This window comes from Arachis hypogaea, chromosome 19 (assembly GCF_003086295.3).
Source record: "Arachis hypogaea cultivar Tifrunner chromosome 19, arahy.Tifrunner.gnm2.J5K5, whole genome shotgun sequence".
Lineage (NCBI taxonomy): Eukaryota > Viridiplantae > Streptophyta > Magnoliopsida > Fabales > Fabaceae > Arachis > Arachis hypogaea.
Genome location: NC_092054.1, coordinates 2,732,177 through 2,753,971, shown reverse-complemented (window position 1 = coordinate 2,753,971; position 21,795 = coordinate 2,732,177). Strand labels below are relative to the sequence as shown.

Below are 21,795 nucleotides of genomic sequence, written 5' to 3'. Positions count from 1 at the left end.
TATCAAGAACAAAAAATAGCATTATTTTTTAAAATAAGATTTTAAACTTTGATGAGATGAAGAATGAGGCATTATATTGGCGAGATACATGGGAAAAGGAAAGAGAAATCTGAGCAAATGGGGTGGAAGAGATAGGTGGAATCCTATAATATAACTGATTTGTTATTGATTTTATTGTTACTTATGTTGTTGTTTTTGTTTGTTTTGATTTAGATAGTTTTGTTTTAAAAAGTGATTAGAGATTATACTGTGATGCAGAACATGGGATTTGTATACTGTTTGAGAACTTGATGAATTTAATTATATAAAAAAAAGTCATCCCAAAAAGAAAAACACACAAATACTAAGGGTTGAAATACATTAGAATCCATTAAATTTGCCTTGGAAGTTGGGAGATCCCATGAGAGAAGATGATTCCTGAAAGATTAAGTGCATGTTTGGGTGCCATTATTTTGATAAAAAAAGATCTTTTTTCAATGAAAAAAGATCTTTTTTTATTTTGTAGTGTGTTTGGCAAATTTCTAGTAGTAAAAGTAAAAGCACTAGAAAAATCAAAAAAACATCTTTTTTGAGAAGCTACAATTTACATCTTTTTTTAAAAGATCTTTTTTCTTTAAAAAAAAGATGTTTTGTAATCATTGATAGACAAAAATATCCTTACTAAAATTTTAAATAGACACCTTTTACCCTCTTTCTTTCCTGAATGAATGTACTATACATTCAATATCTCCTTCATGCCTTGAACCCCGTAACCAAATTCCAACTCAAACCACAATTCCTCTGGTTCGCATTACATTGTTTGGAGAACCTTTCATCATAGTTTTTCAACTCTCATGTTGCATTGCTATGCTTTGGTTTATGATTTTCAAGACATATATATTTGATATTAAAGCATTAATTTTTACGATAGATTGAAACTTTTAGCTGCAAAAGTCCCCTGCCAAACCATATATTGTGCAACACGTACAAACTCAAATATATGAAAAGTCAATTAACTAATTCATACAAAATCAACGCAACTTTTATTTATTTATTTTTTTTTGCTATAATCATACGTGATATCTTTTATTTTTGTTTTTATTTTCATAGATGGAATTATATTTTATACAGTGTTAATCTTGGCTTGTGTTTGAGATTTTTTAGGATTCTGTATCTAATATTTTGGGAGTATTATTGTGTAATATTTTGCCGGATTCACTATTGCAAGAATCATATAATATTTTGAGACAAAATTTTTAATGATTTGATATAAAATATAATCATATATAAATATAAAAAAAATATACTAGTATCAAAATATAAAAAAATAAAAAATCTGAAATGATTCACAAATAAAAACATAACATATTCGTTTAGCTTTTGTGAAATATATATATCTCAAGCACTAGAAAATTAAAATATTATTGTTTTTCTACACATTCAACAATAAATCATCAGCAATAAATCATCAGGTTCTTTTCTTTTACCCTTTGTTCTTCATATTGTTATTATTACAAGCTTCGTATTATTGTACCTTATTGTTATTTGCTTTCTTTCTTTTATTTCTTTTACCATTTTTTTCATATTGTTATTATTATTATTATTTGTTTATTTACGTTATTTTTTACGTTATTATTATTTGTTTTTTTATTTTTTCTATCATTTTGTCATTATTATTAATTTATTTGTGATTTTTATTTGGTTTTTTATCATAGTATTTTATTTTATTTAGTGTGTTATTATATTCACAATTATTATTTATATTACAATTTATTTTATTAACGTTATAGATTATAAAATTTGATATAATTTATAATTTATATAGTATGGCTCCAAAACTAAATCCAAGAAGAGGTTCTAGTCAAGTGAATATTGAAAACGAAGATGCAACAAATGAAGGAGAAGTAGAAACTGTAAAAGCAAAATGGGATGATTGGAATACTGAAATATTTTTGACTATCTGTGTGGAAGAGATACGAGATGGTAATAGACCTAATAAACATTTCAGCAAAATTGGTTGGAAAAATCTACAAAAAAAATTTAGAGAGAGAACAGGGCTCCTATATGTGCATAGACAACTAAGAAATAGATGGGATGCTCTTAAATCTTATTTTCAATTATGGGCTAAATTAGTTGGACAAGAGACTGGTCTTGGTTGGGATCATGAGAAAAAAACAGTGTTAGCTTCTGAATCTTGGTGGACTGATAAGATTAATGTATGTTAATTTTGCATTATAAAATAATACAATAAGTTAATTTTATCTTTAAAATTTATTAAATATCTTTTATATTTATTCTTTTACATATTTTAAACAGATTAATCCAGAATTCGCTAAGTTTAAGAATGAAGGTCCTAAATCTTTAGATAGGCTTGAACAATGTTTTAAGGACATCGTAGCTACTGGTTATAGTGCTTGGGCGCCATCGGAAGATCCAAATCCTGAAGAATTTAATCAGAACAATGAGGGTTTCGAGAGTGGAGGTGACATGAATTATACAAATGAATTTATTGAAGAAGACATTGCAAATTATACAGTTGTTCAAAGCCCTACTAGAGAGAAAAGAAGGAAAACTTCTAACAAAAAAGTTGAGAAACGAGCTGGAATAGCATCTAGATTACAGGACTCACTTGATCGTATTTTGGTTGGTGTGGAGTCAAAAGCTGCAACTAAGGGAGATGATCCTTACTCCATCGAAAATTGCATCAAGTTGCTACGCAAATTACCTGGCCTAGAACCATATAGTCCACAGTTCTATTTGGGAATTAGATTAATGGCTAAGCCACAATATAGAGAAACTTTCATTGCATTGAGTGATGATCCCAATCAACAACTTGGATGGCTAGAATCTTTTAAATTGGATGATATGAACCGTCTCTAAATTTTATTTTTAGTTTTATTTTTTTCTGCATGAATTCTTATTATCGTTATTGTTGAACTTTAATCTAGTGACAATGTTATAATTTGTGTTTTGATTTTATATTTTGGAATTTTATTTAATAATGACATTGTGAATAGTATTTTTTTGCTTTGTTATCTTATTTTTTATGTTAATTTAAATTATACAGGATGAGTGATTATGAAACAGATAATGATACTGAATATGAAGAATATGAAAAAGATTACGAATCAGCTGCTATATTAGCTATTTGTGGAGTTGCCAATTATTACTTGCGATATGTCCTCAAACAAGAGAAAAGGACTTCAAAACTATCAGGATATCAATGGTTATTAGAATTAAAGGAAGGGAATGAAATGCGATTTTTTGAACAATTTAGAATGAGAAAATCAGTGTTTAACCGTTTATGCAATGATTTGGTTCTCAATTATGGCTTGAAATCTACACGAGGTGTTAGTGGAGAAGAGATGGTAGCAACATTTTTATACATGCTTGGGCAAGGAGCTTCTTATAGAATGTTAGAGGAGCGATTTCAGCATTCAGGTGAAACTATATTTCGTCAATTTCATCATGTTCTATCATGTGTGAAGAAATTGGCAAAAAATATTATTAGACCTATTGATCCTAGTTTTGGAGACACACCTAAATATATTATGGATAATGATAGATATTGGCCATATTTCAAAGATTGTATTGGAGCTATAGATGGTACGCATATAGCCATTCATGTTCACCAAGATGAGCAAGTGCGATTTATTGGTAGAAAAGGAAATACTACAACAAATGTAATGGCCGTGTGTGATTTTAATATGTGTTTTACATTTATATGGGCTGGTTGGGAAGGTTCTGCACATGATACAAGAATTTTTATGGAGGCTCTTCGAACAAAAAAGCTAAATTTTCCACATCCACCAGAAGGTTAGTTATGCCATTTAAGTTTATTTCGAGGTTACATTTTTTATCATGATAATATGTGGCTTGATTTTTGTATATTTTTTAATGTATTTCAGGTAAATATTACTTAGTTGATGCTGGTTATCCAACTTTTAAGGGATTCTTAGGACCTTATCGTCATACAAGGTATCATATTCCACAATTTAGACTAGCACCAAATTTTAGATCAAACAATGAAAAGTTCAACTATTGTCATTCAAGTTTAAGGACAGTAATTGAAAGGACTTTTGGAGTATGCAAAGCAAGATGGAAGATACTACAAAACATGCCATTAAGAGCCAAATTTGAAACCCAGCGTGATATCATTGTTGCATGTTTCACTCTTCATAATTTTATAAGAATGATGGATTCTGATGACATAAGTATTTTGCAAAAGTTTGAAGATATTGTTTCGTTACAAGCCAATGAAGATGACGGTACTACTGTAAGAAATGGATCAACAAATTCTGAAATTAATGAATGGGAAGAACCAAGACAAGAAGATGTTCAGGCAATGGAAGAAATAAGAGACAATATAAGAGATCAATTATCGGATCAAATAAATTAGTATAAATAATTAGTTTTCTTTTATTATTATTAATAAACTCTTTTATGATTGAATGTCCTTTTAAGTAATTTTATTATTATAAAAGTACTTTTGTATTTTTGTATCCAAACAATAACATCTTTTAAATAAGTACTTTTAACTAAAGTATCCAAACATAAAATCACTTTTACTTTTGTAAAAGATCTTTTAAAAAAAGATCATTTAAAAAAAGATCTTTTTTCATAATGGCGCCCAAACAAGCCCTAAGTCTCTAACTTTGAAGCCTTGATGTTGTAACAAATGAATTTCTAAATTATGTATTCATTACATCATATATTAGATTGCTATAGAGTAGTATGATATAATCATATTGTCATTATGTTGTAAAATGAAAAAGCATCACTCTTGAGTTTGGCCAATGCTTCACGTCTTATTTTAATTTTTCCATGCAAATTACAATGAGAAATTCCCAATAATTTCATTATAAACCATTAAACATTCGTTCAAATCCCTTGACATTATCAAGTTAGTTTGTCCAAATATTAAGTGCCTCAAATAAGGAAAATAGATGAAAAATAAAATGAAAAAAAATAAAAACATATGTATGATACATTTTTCATCCCTTTTAATACTCAATTTTACTTATAAGCTATTTTGAATCGAAACATAACTATCATAGTGCAAAAGAAAATTGTAGCTCATCCTGTAAAAAAAAATTATCTGTTATTTGATTTTGTACAGTGTAAACACAAAAAGTGCATCTAGTATTGGTGCAATGAAAAAAGAGACATAATTTATGAGATATGACATGAGGGATGTTTCGGTGTTCTATTTGTGTGTGTAATTATATTCCTATAATTTTATATTCCATCAATTTTGTTGTTTTGTTTCCAAGTTACTATCTTACGAGAAAAATGAGTATGTTGAACAAGAATGTTGAAAGAATGGGGTTAACTTTATCTTGAATTCCTTAAAGTGAAGAGATCTGTTTGGTCCATAAGTGGAGAGGCTTTTAGGCAGATGGCTATTATTCTTTAACTCTTGGAACCATATGAAAAATTGATATCCTCACTTTTTGCTTTTAGCAAGAAAATTCTTGAGTTTTTATCTTGAAAGATGTTTGCCTTCCATTTAGGATAGTGTAAGCTCTTTGGTTCTTGAACTTACATTTACACATTTTTTTGCTGCAAAAATTGGAGGGAGAATTTTGTTAGATCATGGGACTGGCATGATTATTGGTGAATCTGCTGTTATTTAAAAGACTTTCATTAATGCAAGTGAGTTTGTTTTACTTCTAATTATTTTATGTGAATTTTAACAAGTTGAATGTTTCTCAGTCTATTTTTAGATTAAATAATTGGGTATACTAATTAAAACAAAGCTTTCATATTTTGCTTTTTTATATAAAAATCTTAATATATTTGTTGTTTGTATGGTTTGATATTTTGAAATCTTTTATGTGTATTATTTATGTTGTGTAACTATATTAATGTTATTTAATTTTTTTTTTTTTAAAATACAGAATTCTATTAGTAGTTTAAGAATTCATACTACATATATGAAAGATTCAGAGTTCAACGTAATCCATATAAAATTGTGTAATCAATAAAAGATATTATATTAATTTATATTTAGAATCTTACTTAAATCCGTTGTATGGATGTTAGTTTCATTGTATTGAATACATAATTTTTCTTTTCATGTTATGTAGGATATTATTTAGTTGCACAACATATTAGCCCATTGACAACTAGATGGGAGCTACAGTTTGCTTTTAAGAAATATTTGAATAGTATTTCGGATGAGCATATAAATAAATGTAGTGCTTAATATCTAACTTTTATTGACCGTATCATGTTTAAAAAAGTTTAAAGTATATGAAAGATAATAATTATAATTTAATTTAGTAAAAAACAATTAACAATGTGTAATAGCATAGTTGTCAGAACCGAATCGGTGATCGAACCGGTGAAGTTATTGGGTCACTGGGTTACTGGTTCAACCGGTGGATCACTGGTCGAACCGGTTAACTCGGTATAATTAAATAATTATATAAAATTTAATTTTTTTTATTATTAGTATTTTTAAAAAAATAATTATTATTTTTAAATTTTAATACTTTATTAATTAGTTTATATTTATTTTATTATTATATTATTATAGGTGAAAAGTCACATACAATTGTTTTTTTGTGAAGTTGATATTTAAGAACCGTTGACTAGTTTAACTAAATATCATCTAGCGATTTTCAACTATCAACTTCATATGAAGACAAAAAACAAAATAATATATTAAAAAAATAATATTAATAGATATCAATTATCATATAATCATGAAAAAAAATAAATTGTGATTAATTAAATTTTTGTTTATCTTTTTAATTTGTATATATTTAATAAAATTTATAGTTAAATAAAATGTAATTGATTTAAAAATGAGTGACTTTGAAATTAAAATAAATTGAATATAAGTGAAAAGAAAGAATGCTATATGTATTATAATTTGTATATTAATTGATGAGAATCACTTTAGCTTGGTGGTAGAAGCACGCATGCTTTATGCTGGAGGAAGGGGTTCGAATGACGCCTTGACACTTGGCAGCGCTGGAGGGTTTAGAGCACGGTGGAGTTGCAGATCGATAGTCCATTGTAGATTCACCTTCAAACCGAGCGGTTCGGACCGGTCTGGTTTTTACTGGGTTTGACCGGTTCGTAGCGATTCTCTATCTTAAACGGTTAGAAGCTTAGACCGGACCGGTATTGGGTTTGATTTACCAGTTTTTTGGTCGAACCGGCTGGTTCGGTCCGGTTCTGACAACTATGTGTAATAGTAGTTAAAGATAATATGTAAATAATTATGGGAAAATGCTATTTGTACAACAAAATTCAGCTTTTATTCAGCCTTTAAATTTAATATTTTATTATTTTAACTTTTAATTAATCATATTTCCTATTTTTAAGGAACTACTTTTATTTTGAATACTTATCACTGTAAAATTTGTAACTACTTACAATACATTAATTTTTTGCAAACCAAACCATAAAACTCGTAACAACTTTTCGTGTACTAATTTTTAAAAAATCAGTGAAGTTTTCAAAATAAATTAAACTCACTTCAATTATTTTTTTTATTCAAAAACATTCAAAACTCATGTAAAAAACACATCTAAAATTAAATAATCAACATAAACACATTTAAAATTATGTATTAACACATCTAAATTATTGTCATTGTAGTTCTAAATTATATATTGAACACAGAAAAAATTAAACTCAAATACACATCCAAAATTATAAGAATGCATTTTAAATATTTTATCAACACATCCAAAATTCATGTAAAAAAACTTATATATGTATATAAGAACATAATGAACAACATAAACACATTCAAAATTAAGTGTTGACACATCCAAATTAGGTTAACATTACAACTCCCAAATCAAACATATGAGTGAAAAAAAAAATATAATCACAAATACATTTAAAAAAAAGAAAAAAAAACACATACACTTCCAATATTATACATAAATTTTAAAAAATAGAACTTTTTATTAAGCGAAAAAAAGGATAACATATCTTCATGAATGAACTCAACCAAATTCTTTTAAAATTTTGCAAGCAGAACTACCAGAGACAGAAGGAGTGCGACGTAGTGGAGGAGACAAGGAAGGCGCTAGAGAAGAAGGCGGTTGTGCGTGGCGCAGGGAGGAGACCAGGGACGGGAGGAGCCCCATCGATGGAGGAGGCGCGGGGTGTGTGCAGGGGAAGTGTGCATCGTGGGGAGGAGCGCGTCGCCGAAGGAGGTGATCGTCGCAGGAGTGCCCAACGCGAGAGAAGACAAAAGCGGTCACAGATGAGGAGGGGGAGGCGCTGCAGCTCTGGATCTTTACGGAGCGAATATTTTACTAGTGATTTAAGATGTTTAAGATTTATTTTAGAATTTTAAATTCAAAATTTTAAATTCTAACTAATTTGATTTTTGGATGTATATTTAAATTGTAATATATTAATAATTAAATATATTAAATCTAAAATAGAAATTTAAAATTGAAATTGAAATTTTAAATTTCAGTTTTATTTAGTTTGTATTTTGAATGTGTATTTAATTTTAAAAAGACATTAAATCTATTTATAATTTATAGATATGTTTGTTTTAATTTTTTTTAAATTATTGTAATAAAAGGCTGAATATTGTACAACTTTTAAAGGATACCTAGTTGAATTGATAATTATGTATGTTTTTAGAAACAGTCAAATTATTGTGTAAAGATGTTAAAAAAATGAGGAATGTTAGGAGGTCAGCAATTTTGGTGTTTTGTAACCATCAATTGGCCAATAATAGTATTTTTAATGGTGTGAGATGGCATCTAATGGTGGGAGATGACTCACTTTTATTTTGATGATTAAGTGGTGGCCAAAAAACACAAAAGTTGCTGACTTTTCCTTAAAAAATTTATTCTTTCGTTTCAAAACTTCTATATTTTTTTTTTCAATCTCTTTAAATACTTTGGAATATTAAAAAGGATTAAAATTATCTTAAAAAATACAATAGTTTAAGTAAGTTTAATTATATTATTAGTTTAAGTAAGTTATCTTTAAAAAAGGTAATTTAAGGATTTTATTTAATTTTTTAGGATTTGAATAATTTTGCTTGTAAAAATCATATTTTATGAATATAAATGATAATTTCTTTTTTTATGGATAGATATATCAACATTTTCAACTTTTATAGGTACAAATAGAAATTTATTCTTATTCAAATATAATAGTATATATGCAAAAGATGAATTCCTCCTCCGATCCTCCCTTTAATTGCAAAGGTTAAATATCATCTATTTGATTTAACTAATTTTTACAAAAAAAATAAAAATAAATTAAAATAAATTAAAACAATGCTATTTGCACATTAATTAGATTTATTACATACAAAATATAAATTGATTACAATAATACTATAGTTCTTTAAATTGATTATTGTTTAGCTTTATTTTGATTTTCTTTCATTTGTCATAGTATGTTACATCATTTTCTCAACGTCTTCCACTTCTTGTATACAGTAGCGGAAATATCATCTTCCAGAGGAGGACGTGCATGTGTTCCCCACTTCCCCGTTACTTCATTATGGTAACACTCTTCGAAGATTGTCAATACCTACATTTTCTCTTTTTTTTTGGTACTGGAACCCTTATTTTTTGGTAAGCCAGTGAAAAATTAGGACAGAATTACTTGTTCACAATAGTTTTATTGGCAATGTCAACGAAATTAGTATTTGCGTTTTATTGTGTATGATATAGTAGGTTAAAATAAAAAATAAATGTGAAATGTGTGTCAATGTATATTTTGTTGTTGTTTTTTATTTATTTTTTACTCTTGTTAGAACTCCATCCTCTTTTATTGGAATCAAGAACTTGCTATAAATAATTATAAAAATAATAGCAAGTTATATAAAAATAAAATCACATGTGAAAAAATAAAATTAAAATTAAAATTTTATACCACACACAATATTAAATACAAATTTAATAATAAAAATAGAGTAGTAAAATGATAAAAAAAATACTTTCAAATGGTTCGGATGAAATATGGTCTGAAAATGGTAGTGAAAGACAAATATTTCTAACAGATGGAACCTTACGTAAAAATAGTGGTGGAAGGCTAGTATTTCTAATAGAAACAAAAAACAATTTTTACGGAAGAGGAAAGTCATATATTTCTATTTTTTCAAAGAATTGTGAATTAATTTTTTAAAAAATTAAAAGATTTTTTTTTAAATGATGTCAAACACGCATATTCTGACTTTTTATAATTTAAAAGTAAATATATATATATATATATATATATATATATATATATATATATAATTTCTGCTACTTTCCAATCAAACTCTTTTTCTCTCTTCCATCAATATATATTCTACAATTTTTTGTACCACAATGAATAAGAAAAGAGAAATTTTGACGGTTATAGATAAATCTATCTATTAATATTCTATTTTATTTGTTTACTTGTTCATCTATTTATCTACTTCTACTTATATATATATATATAATACAGTGAAATTCGATTTTCATCAAAACTTATTATTGTAAGATGTCATATTCTACTTTTTTTTTTTTTTTTTTTTTACAAAATAGAACATTACAAGTTTACAACTTACTATTATTCTTATATATTTTTATGATGATATTAGTATTACTATTCTTATATACAGTAGCGGATTTACAAGGCTTAAGCTGCTCATGGTTCCTCCAATTTTTTTTTTAAAAATATTATTATTAATTTATTATTAATTTATTATTATAGATTAAATATATTTTTATATATTACACACTAAAAAAATTTATATGTTAGTAATTTAATATGTATAAATTATAATGTGTATTATAATATATCAGTAATAATTAACAAATAAGTTTACAAAATAATAAAAGCATATAAATATATAAATAATTGAAAAGTTATTGAAAAATATAAATTTGGATTAATGTAAAAAGTAACAATTATAAATTTTTTTTTTATTTTAACTCTTTCTTTAACAACAGTAATAGCTGAATAGATTTTTTAAACAATAAAAATTATAAAAACAATACTTTAAAACAAGATGAAAGACGAACTTTTAACAGATTATATAATTGTATATATTGAAAAAGAGAATGCTTCAAAATTTATTTCAAATGGTAAATTGATAATTTTAGTTATATCGCAGAACAAATTTAAAAATACCAAAATCTTAAAGTAAGTAATTGAATGTTAATTATTATATAATATAATTATTAATTTTGACTTATATACTATAAATTATATTTTATTAATTTTTTATTATGTTATATTTTAATTTATTTTGTATTTAATTTGTTCCCTCTAATAAAATTTTTGGCTCCGCCATTATATATATATATATATATTCTTAGTATCAGAAATTAATTTTTAAATAATTTGTTAGTTGGTGTAATTCAATAAAACAAGTGACTAGTGATGTACCAAGATATGTATAACTAATTTATTTTAAATTAGATAAGGTTGTTTTTCGTAACTTATTATAAAAAGGTATGATATATATTGGTGTAATACATTTTATATGTCCATTTTGGTAAAATTCATCGATTTTAAACTCACATTCTAATAATATTATTAAGTAAATATTTTATGATTATCATATATTTTGTACTTACTTTTATAAGTACCTCATTTGTACTCATACGGTATGCAATAATAGAAGAGATTAATTAACAGTTAGTAGCTAATAAAAATATTAAAAAAACCAAATAACAAGAATAAAGGGTAATGCTAGGTAAACAAAAAAAACAGCCAAAATTTATCTTATTTAATATTAATTAATTATCACAACAATTAATAAATGTTAAATAAGATAAGTTACGACTATTTTTGACTAATTTTTTTTTGTTACTAAATATTTTCGAGAATAAAATAGAACAAATAGCTTTATAAAAGAAAACCAAAAGATTGTACAATAGTGATATGCTGAGGTGGAAGAGAAAGTTAGAGTCTGTTAATAAAGATCAGTTAGAAACAGTTATGGTGTACAAATTAGTTGTAACGAAAGTGGTTGTAATGTGATGAGATCATAGAGAATATAATTAATTATTAACACGTGTTTTTTTCTATCAATTTAAATTTTTTAAAAAATGATAAGAGATAAAGAATGAAGCAAAAAACTCTTTCGGTGGTTCAATACTGTAATATGAACCAAATCAATATAAATGGTATATAAAATATGTTTTTTTTTCAATAGCTTCAATATGAACCGCATAGAAGTATAGTTGTAAAAATTGAATCGAACCTGTCGGTTTGATCGAAAAATTGGTAAATTAGATTTTTGATCGATCCAATTGATTAATATGACCGAACAAAAAACAAAATCGTTGAGAATCGGTTTGAACTGATCAATTCTGATAAAAATCGAAGAATCGACGATTTTTGTTCAATTGCTCGGTTCAAAAGTTTTTTTTTTTAATTTACTTGTCAAAACGACGTCGTTTTGGTTTAGAAAAAAAAGAGAGACTCGAATAACCCCCCCCCCCAATCCCTGTTTCCCCAACCCTAATCCTCTAACCAGTAACCACAACGGCTAGCCCTCCCTCTCAGGCCCTCACCTCCTCACCTCGCAACCTCACCTTACTCTGTCACTCACCGCGCCACTGCCGCCCGTCGTTCGCCGTCGTCTTCTTCGTCTCACCTTAGAACCGCGGCTCCGCTTCGTCTCACTTTCGTCCCTGTCTCTCATATTTGTCGTCGTCGTCGTCGTCTTCGTCCTCTGCTCTATCAAACAGGTTAGTTGAATATGTTGTTCTCTTCTGTTCTGCTCTGTTCTTCTAATGCTTGTTGAAAACTTGAAAATTGAAATTATGAAGCTGTTATGAATAATGTTGTTATGTTGTTTAGTTGTTCTGTTCTGTTATAACAACTTGAAATTTTTGGGATGAATATGTGAAATTTCTGTTGTTGAAATAGCTGATTGTTGAATATGCTTGTTGAAAACTTGAAATTATGAAGTTGTTATGAATAATGTTGTTATGTTGTTCTGTTCTGTTATAAAAATTTAAAATTTCTGGGATGAATAGGTGAAATTTCTGTTGTTGAAATAGCTGCTTGTTAGAATAGGTGATGTTGAAGTAATTGTTTTGTATGAAACTATGAATTTAAGGTTGCTGTATTGCTAAATAGGGAATAGGAAATAGAAAATTTAGGGTTGTTGCTGTTTTATACTTTTGCTATTCCATATTGTTTTAGAATGGCTTCCGTGAATACACCATCAGAAAAATACCATCGCAAGAACAAAGATCAACTCTTGATGCATCAATTGAAACCCAAAAAAATAATAATAGTAGTACTAACTAATTTCATATATATCTTTGTATTAGTTATTTTTAGACTTTGAAATTTAATTGTTTTTAAAATGTTGGTGAAGAACTAAAAATATGTATTTTAAATTTTTTAAATTTATGACTATTTTTAGTATTTTATATTTTTTATTTACGTAGAATTAATTTTATCGGTTCAACCAATAAATTATCGATTGAATCAATAAACTACTGAACAAATAACTTAATCGATTTAATCACCGATTCAATTCTTACCCCTATACATAAAAGTGACCACAACACGAACTAAATTAATTCACAAAAACAGTCCTGACTTGAAAAAAAAATTACAAAAACACATGCAAACATGTTCATTAATTGTTGCCTAATATTTCTACAAAATGCAATTATTCTCAATAAGCCTGCCCCTAATAAAGCCTGCCGTCAAATTTACTAGTTGCTAAGTTGCTTAATTATCACCCAACTTATCCATTCCAAATATTTAATTAATAAATCATGATTCATATTATATTATTAAAAATAATATTACACATCCAAATTTTTTTATTAACTAAATCTAATTAAATTAATTTAATATAATAAAAATTAATTATAATTAATATTATTCAAAATTTTATTTTTTAATTTAATTAAATTTAATTCATAAAAATACTTAGATATATAATATTACTAATATTATTATACGGGGTACAGGTTGATGAGGACACATTGATATCAAAAGGTCTTAAGTGTCATATCTCACATGGTCTTTGCCTACTTCATAGGATTAAGATCTGATTATCATTTATGAATCTCTTTTACCTTCTCTGGAACCGACAATGTATTTTATTGGAAAATAATATTAGAAACCGGAAAAGCATGTGCCCTCCAATTACAACAATTAAGAAATAAACACACGTGTCCATTTCATAGAATAGTATGTTACACAATTTGTAATTTTTTATTTATTATAATATACTCGAATGTGAAAAATTTTAGGAAAAAAAAAAGGTTAAATACTCATCTTTAGAAATATAACTATATCTATGTTATTTTTTTATCGGTTTAAATTAAAAAAAAAAAGAATGCTAAGAGCAGTAATTTTTGTGATTTGTAACCATCAAATAATCATCAATGATGGTTTTAATGGTGTAAAATTTCATCCAATAGCTCACTTTTCTTTGCTGGTTATATACTGGTCAGAATTTAACAAAGTTACTGGTCTTCTAGACTTTTTCTTAAAAAAATAATATTATGATATATATTAAAATTTTATATTAAAAAATGTAGAATTTAATCAGTAATAAATCCAAAAAAATTAAAATAAGGTAAATAAAAAAATTATATAAAAAATTAAATAAAATTTAAAAAAATTTATTTAAAAAACATATTCAAAATATAACTATTCTTATTATATTTTATTATCAGCTTAAACTTTTTAAAATAGTAATACCATGACACTTGCAATAACAAAAAAATATACTTATTCGGAGAATGAAATTATGATAAGAGTTTGTAATAGTTTTTTTGTTTTAGATTGGCATCTCTATGACAATAAAAGATTTCCATATTTATTAAGTCCATAATAATTTATAAAATATAAGAATTAAGGATAAATAATATATTTTAGATATGTGTTTATTTATTTAATTATAATATTTGGAAAGAGATAATTTAAAGAAAATCTAAAATTAATTCATACAAAATATACGTAGAATACTACGTAAATATAATTTAAAATACGTTATTTATAAACTAATATATATTTTCAAAAATAATAATTTTTGAAGTTGACAACTTTACACCGTAACAATATATATCATAATAACATGTTCATTTGTTATTAAAAAAAAAAAGTCGTTTAAATACGAAACTGAATATATAAGAAAATGCATCAATGAATAATGAAAGATACCTTGTGAAAAGAAGGAGAGTCTGCAAAATTAAACATATAAAAATTATGATAGTGGATAATTCTGAAAATGAAGTAGCCGCTTTCATAATTCAGAAAGACAAAATTTGGTATCAATCTCATTATTGCATTATAAGATAGAAAACCAATTATATAATAATAATATACATTAAGAAAATTTTTTAAGTGTATTAGTATATTAATACTTCAATAATTTAATAATTTTTAATCGTTAATTTTAATTATAAAAAAAATATATAAAAAATATATAATTAAAATTAACTATTAAAATTTATTAAAATACCAATATATTAATATACTTAAAAAAATTTTCTTACATTATTGATTTTACATTGTCAGATTTGCTTAGTACTACGGTTGACATATCTTCAGGACAAAGCTATCTCTCTTCCATATCCTGCTGCTGGAAATTGATGGAATCTTGTGAAAAATTGATTTATAAATTCTAAATCAATTAATTTACATTATAGGATAGTTCCAGTGGCAATCATGTAATTTCACTTCAAATTCAGTGTCGGTTTCATGAAATCATTCAAATAAAAAGCCATTGTGTGTTCTCAAGTCTCAACACATACACTTATTCATGGAGAAGCTCAAATTGCTCTCAGTGTTGATATTCTTAGCAATTTGCCACACTTCTTTGGCTATCACAGATGGTAAGCTATACATTATTATGCATATATATAATGGGAGAGGTTATTTTTATTTGAATATATCAATCATAACTAAAAGTTTTCTTAATGAGAAATTTAAATTTTCCGAGAAGAAAAAATGTTGTTTAATTTATTTTCTAATATACATGTATATAGTTTTGACTTTGTGAATTATTATTACTCTATTAGATTTTTCTAATGAGATTTTTTTTTGAGATTAATTATTACATCTCTTATTATGTGTGTATTTAGTTTACTACTTCATTAGACAAATGTATGTATGTTGAAACATTTTTTTTCAAATTATCATTAACTTTCAATTAAATATTTACTTAAGTGTTCGCCTAAAGATAATAACTAAAATATAAATATGTATTATGTTAATTAATTTAGTTAAATATTTTAAAAAGATTATATTTTACATAAAATAGAGAGATTCACGAACATTTATGTTTATGTAAAGTTGATAGTTAAAAATCTTTAAATGATTTAATATATTTAATTAAATTAAAATTCAATAATTTTTAACTATTAACTTCACGTTAAAAATCTTCAAGTGCAGTTGATTTCACGTGAAGTTAATAGTTGAGAGTCGTTAGATGAAAAATTAGTCAAATCAGTCAAATCATCTAACAGCTCTTAACTATCAACTTTCATGTGAATTCGACTGCACCTGAGTTTACACCAATTTTCACGCGAATTTACACTAAACAAAAGTTGATTAGGTTTGTTACCAAATGGAGACTTCGAACAAGGACCAAAACCATCACAACTAAAAGGATCAGTAGTAACTGCTCCAAACGGCATTCCACATTGGACAACCTCAGGCTTGGTCGAGTACATCAAATCCGGCCAGAAACAAGGCGACATGGTGCTTGTCGTCCCCCAAGGTTCCTACGCCGTTCGCTTAGGAAACGAAGCGTCAATCAAACAGAGAGTTCAACTTTCAAAGGGGATGTTCTACTCCATCACGTTTAGCGCTGCGCGCACGTGCGCACAGGACGAGAAGCTCAACCTTTCTGTGACTCCTACGAATGAGAGAAGAGATTGGGGCGTGTTTCCGATCCAAACAATGTATGGTAGCAACGGTTGGGAAGCGCTTTCATGTGGTTTCAGAGCGGATTATCCTGTGTTAGATATTGTCATACACAACCCTGGTGTCGAGGAAGATCCTGCTTGTGGTCCTCTCATTGATTCTGTTGCTTTGAAGCTTTTGACCTCAACAAGGACTAGAGGTAATTACTAATTAATCTAATTTAGTAAGAAATTATGATAATCTAATCAAAGATTCTAACTTTCTATGCAATAATGACTAAATAACTAATGCATAATGTTATTATTATTAAGTGAACATGAGAATCAAAGTTTATAGTAATAAGAGAGAGAAGAAAAGCAGAGCAATTCAAAATCAATTTGAAATTTTAATGGAATTATAATTAAAATCTGACTATTTATATAAAAAGGTTTTTAAAAATGTTATTTATTTATTAAAATCCTATGAAGCACGGATACTTCGCCGGATTGTCATGTGTCCGTGTGTCGGACACATTTCATTTTGAACGCAACATTCACCAACACTCGTTCGACATGCATGTCTGCTGTGTCTAACAGTGTCTTAATAAAAAATAAAAATAAAATTTTAGACGGACATATCTAAATACCCTCACGTGTCAACATACATGTCCAGTCTTATTCTTAATATATATTTTTGAAATAAATTTAGATATAGTATATATTATTATTTATTAAAACAAAAAATATTTTAAATACTTGATATAATTAAAATAAGACATTAAAAATAATTAAAAAATAATTTATATTTTAATATCAATAAAATATCAAAATATCACTACGATTTATTTAAAAAATACTTTATATTTTATATGTATCTGTGTCCCCGTATCTTATAAAATTTTAAAATTTGCGTGTCGGCGTATTCTGTGTCCGTATCAGTGTCTGTGCATCATAGCTCAAAAAAGTCATTAAAATCAATCACTAATATATTTATATATGTATATATAATTTAATTTATTTTTTATATTAGTGACTGATTTTAGTGTACATATAATATAATTAATTTTTTTTAAGATAATAATTAATAAATTTTAAATAATTTAATATATCTAACTAAATTATAAAACATAATATATGTTCATATTTAGGTACGAAGACATATATTCGTAAAAATTAAAACTATATTATTTAAGCTTTTAAATTTTTAATCAAGTCCATACATTTAAAAAAATGTTTGTAATCAAATCCATACAATATGATTTGTAGTTAATAAATTAAATTTTTATATTATTTAATTTTGTAAAGTTAGACATGAATCTATTGAACTATAGATATATTGGGTTGTAAGAAGAATCTATTCTCCATTTAGATTAAAAATAATTTAGAAAAATAACAAAAATCAGGCAATCAATAACCAACCAACATGAATTTGGACGTAGTACAAATAATGTAATTTTTAACGGTAAAAATTTATCCACAATTAACTTCATATAAAATTAATAGTTGAGAATTATTAAATAATTTAATATATTTAACTAAATTATTATTAATAACTAAACTTTATATTAAGTTAACTACATTTAAATTTTTACTGTATTTAAAAGCGTAAAAAAATATTGATTTTTTTTAACATAACTCGTGTTTATTTAGTTTTAACGATGTTATATTATTGATAAATGCGGGAATACTCAATTGTTAAAAAAAATTGACAAAATAAAATGTGATATCTAACCCTTTTCGATAAATGCAGACAATTTGCTGAAAAATGGAAACTTCGAAGTAGGACCATACATGTTCCCTAACACACCATCCGGAGTCCTAATCCCACCCCAAATTGATGATACCCACAGTCCCCTGCCAGGCTGGACGGTAGAGTCTCTCAAAGCCGTCAAATACATTGATTCCAAGCACTTTACCGTTCCCGAGGGCAAAAGGGCGATCGAGCTCGTGGCCGGCAAAGAGAGCGCCCTAACGCAAACGGTCGTCACCTTCGTCGGCCGAGTCTACGATCTCACTTTTGCCGTCGGGGACGCTAACAATGCTTGTGAAGGCTCAATGATGGTTGAGGCATTTGCTGGCAAAGACACTGTCAAAGTTCCTTACAATTCTAAGGGTAAAGGAGGGTTTGTTAGGGGGAAGCTAAGGTTCAAGGCTGTGACAACACGCACAACAATTAGGTTCTTGAGCACTTTTTATACCATGAAAAATGACCATTCTGGTTCACTTTGTGGTCCTGTCATTGATGATGTTAGATTGCTAAGTGTTCGTTATCCTAGACGTATTGGTAATTAAGGTTATTTGCTTGAGTGTGGTTGATCTATATATTAGGTGAGCATATTATAGTATAATACAGATTAAATTTCTAGTAATAAGAGAGATGATCAACATTCAACAATCTAATCTTGTATGTTTGATCATGAGTCTTTATTATTCTTTTGTCTAATGTTCTTATTTTTACACTCTCTTCACTCTTCTCTTTATTTGTTTTTTTTTATCCACTAAAACAATTCTGCCAATATTTCATATAGGTACAATTTTTTTCCTGTCATATAATAAGAAAAGGACTTGTATAATAATGAGTAATAGCTCACATGGCATAGTCTCCCCATATTCAATTAATAAGTTGCGGGTTCGAGTCTCCTATCTTTAGTAAAAAAAAAAAGAAAAGAAAAAAGAAAAGAACTTGTATATGCGTCTTTAGAGAATTCATTTTCATGTTATAAAGTTTTAATTAATCAAAGTATAAAAAATTTTAAAAAACATAAAAAAAAAAAACTACTATCTATCCATTCATTACCATGACTTCAAAAGATTAATCTTTATAGGAGTATCTATTCACTAAAATCAATCACCAAAATTAGCTACTAATATAAAATATATGTTTGAATATAAATACATATTAAAAATAAATTAAATCACGCATGTATTTATACACAAATACATTAATAGCTGGTGTTAGTTACTAATTTTAATTTACAAATAGCATTTTTGATCCCTATATTACCAAACCAATTAAACCGCACTAGTAACACCGAACTAAAAAAAGCACGGTGACTTTCCCTAATCACCCCTGCCTGCATCATCTCCTCTACCAACTTCTCAATCTCCTCCTTTGGATATTCACTGGATTGGTTTCGGGCAGCAAGTGAATTTGATGCTCAATTTCCTTTTGTGGAGGTAATTGCTCTGACTCTTTGAATACTTCTTGATACTCATCTAGTAACAGTTGTACCTCTTCATCTTGTGCACTCGGTTCTGTTGTAGGCATCAATTCAATCACACGCAGGTGAAAAAATGAGGCAATCGCATCTGCTGACTCCATTTTGTTGAGGACTCGGTTTCCTACTGTCCCCAGCTAGAACAACCTCTCCCTCTGCAACTTGACAGTAATTTCACCCACTTTGAATTCCATGGTCAAGTGCATGTAGTTCATTGTAACATCATCGAGTTGCATAAGCCATTGCGCTCCTAGAACAACATCTGCACCCTTAATGTCCAGTATGAAGGTCTCCAATCGAAAACCATACCCTTGCATATGCAATGGCACCGTGCTGCACTTGGACGCACAACTGATACACTCCCCATTACCCACATAGACATTCAGCTGGTGCACTGGGGTCAGGGGTAAGCACAATTTTTGGGCGGTAGCTACTTTCATGAAATTGTGAATGCTGCCGCCATCAACTAGCACCATAACTGGATGACCATCACAAGTTTCGGCAATTCGGATAGTCTCTGGATGATATGCACCCACCGTGGCATTGAAGCTGATCTCCGTTACTCTTTCCTCCGGACCGGACTGTGGCAAATTAGTGTCCAATTCGAAGCTCTTATCCTCATTTGGTCTTTCCCGAGTTAACTCCTCCAACTCCTCTCCCCCTACTAACAACAAGTACGTTGATTTGCATTTATGGCCCTTGGAGTACTTCTCATCACAGTAATAACACAACCCATTATCCCTCCTTTGTTCAATTTCAGCAGTGGAAAGGTGTTTGTGGGTTTGGTTAACTGATGGCAGCGTGTTGGAATACTTCTCCGATGCAGTATTCATCCCCGTGGCTGGTGGGATGCAATTGGGAGAGCATAGAGGTGGAGTGCGATTTGCACCGAGTTGGGTGGGCTGGGAGCTTTCCGTGGCCTCAAATTCAGGTTGCTGCCTTGAAATTTTTGTTCATGAAGCTTGGCGCCACAGCCTCGACATACGTGCGGGGTTTATCCAGCATGAGTTCACACTTCAATGTCTCAGGTAGCCCAGCAACAAATAACGAGGCAAGCCATTCTTCACTCAACCCTGATACTTAATTTGAGAGCTCGTCAAACTGGTGCTGGTAAGTTGCCACGGTTGTGACTTGTTTGAGCTCCTTCAAGGCTGCCTTAGGGTCATGAAAGATGTTGCGGCCAAACCGAACGCAGAGCGCATCCAAGAAACTTTCCCAAGTGTGATTAATGGAATTGTTCACGCACCAACGATTCCATGTATAAGCGGGACCAGTCATGTGGAATGAAAGCATTCGTACCCTCCACGCCTTCGGCACGGCATATACTTCGAAATATTCCCAAGCCCGAAATGTTCACTCTTCCACCCCCTCTCCATCAAACATTGGTAGCTCTGTTTTCACCCCTTTTGGCCAGTGAAGCTGCTGCAAATCTTCCATAACTGCGGAGAGGTCGCTGGGTGTTCCATGCTACGGAATGAATTGTTTCAGCTTCGGCGAATCACGCAACATCTTCTCAATGTTCTTGACAGAGGTCTCAACGGAACCGAGCCGCTCTTGGTACCCCTTATTTGAGTGATTGTCTCAATCTGGCTGCGTTGCAATGCAGCGTTTTCGGAGTGAGTTTGTTTGCAAACATCCTTGAACCGTGAAATGGGAGTTCCTGATTCCATTGAGTTCGTCTCTCAATGAAAGCACCAAATTGTTAAGAATGAAATTCACAGCATAAAAATCAAAATTAGTGCAGCAAAGGCTTAGAGAAATAGAAGAAGGTATGAGATAGAGAATTGATTGTTATG

The 21,795-nt window shown here is 28.4% G+C and overlaps 2 protein-coding genes across 2 annotated transcripts; both read left to right on the top strand.

The window, feature by feature from the left end:
- Nucleotides 1-3,047: 3,047 nt before the first annotated feature.
- Nucleotides 3,048-4,378, top strand: LOC112775972 (uncharacterized). The gene is made up of 2 exons (XM_025819905.1): nucleotides 3,048-3,795; nucleotides 3,888-4,378. Exons 1-2 carry the CDS (start codon nucleotides 3,048-3,050, stop codon nucleotides 4,376-4,378), a joined length of 1,239 nt encoding a protein of 412 aa, XP_025675690.1.
- An 8,038-nt stretch (nucleotides 4,379-12,416) lies between these two features.
- Nucleotides 12,417-19,240, top strand: LOC112777419 (BIIDXI-like protein At5g11420). Its single transcript, XM_025821788.3, has 4 exons — nucleotides 12,417-12,650; nucleotides 15,454-15,770; nucleotides 16,493-17,002; nucleotides 18,532-19,240. The coding sequence occupies exons 2-4, from the start codon at nucleotides 15,698-15,700 to the stop codon at nucleotides 19,071-19,073; spliced, it is 1,125 nt and encodes a 374-aa protein (XP_025677573.1). The 5' UTR covers nucleotides 12,417-12,650; nucleotides 15,454-15,697; the 3' UTR covers nucleotides 19,074-19,240.
- Nucleotides 19,241-21,795: the final 2,555 nt, after the last annotated feature.

Excerpts from the sequence above, each read along its gene's own strand:
- LOC112775972 (XM_025819905.1), top strand. The coding sequence starts at position 3,048 with ATGAGTGATTATGAAACAGATAATGATACTGAATATGAAGAATATGAA. Across the intron at positions 3,796-3,887 it reads TTTTCCACATCCACCAGAAG|GTAAATATTACTTAGTTGAT; the intron begins GTTAGTTATGCC and ends AATGTATTTCAG.
- LOC112777419 (XM_025821788.3), top strand. The coding sequence starts at position 15,698 with ATGGAGAAGCTCAAATTGCTCTCAGTGTTGATATTCTTAGCAATTTGC. Across the intron at positions 15,771-16,492 it reads TTCTTTGGCTATCACAGATG|GTTTGTTACCAAATGGAGAC; the intron begins GTAAGCTATACA and ends AAAGTTGATTAG. Across the intron at positions 17,003-18,531 it reads GACCTCAACAAGGACTAGAG|ACAATTTGCTGAAAAATGGA; the intron begins GTAATTACTAAT and ends CGATAAATGCAG.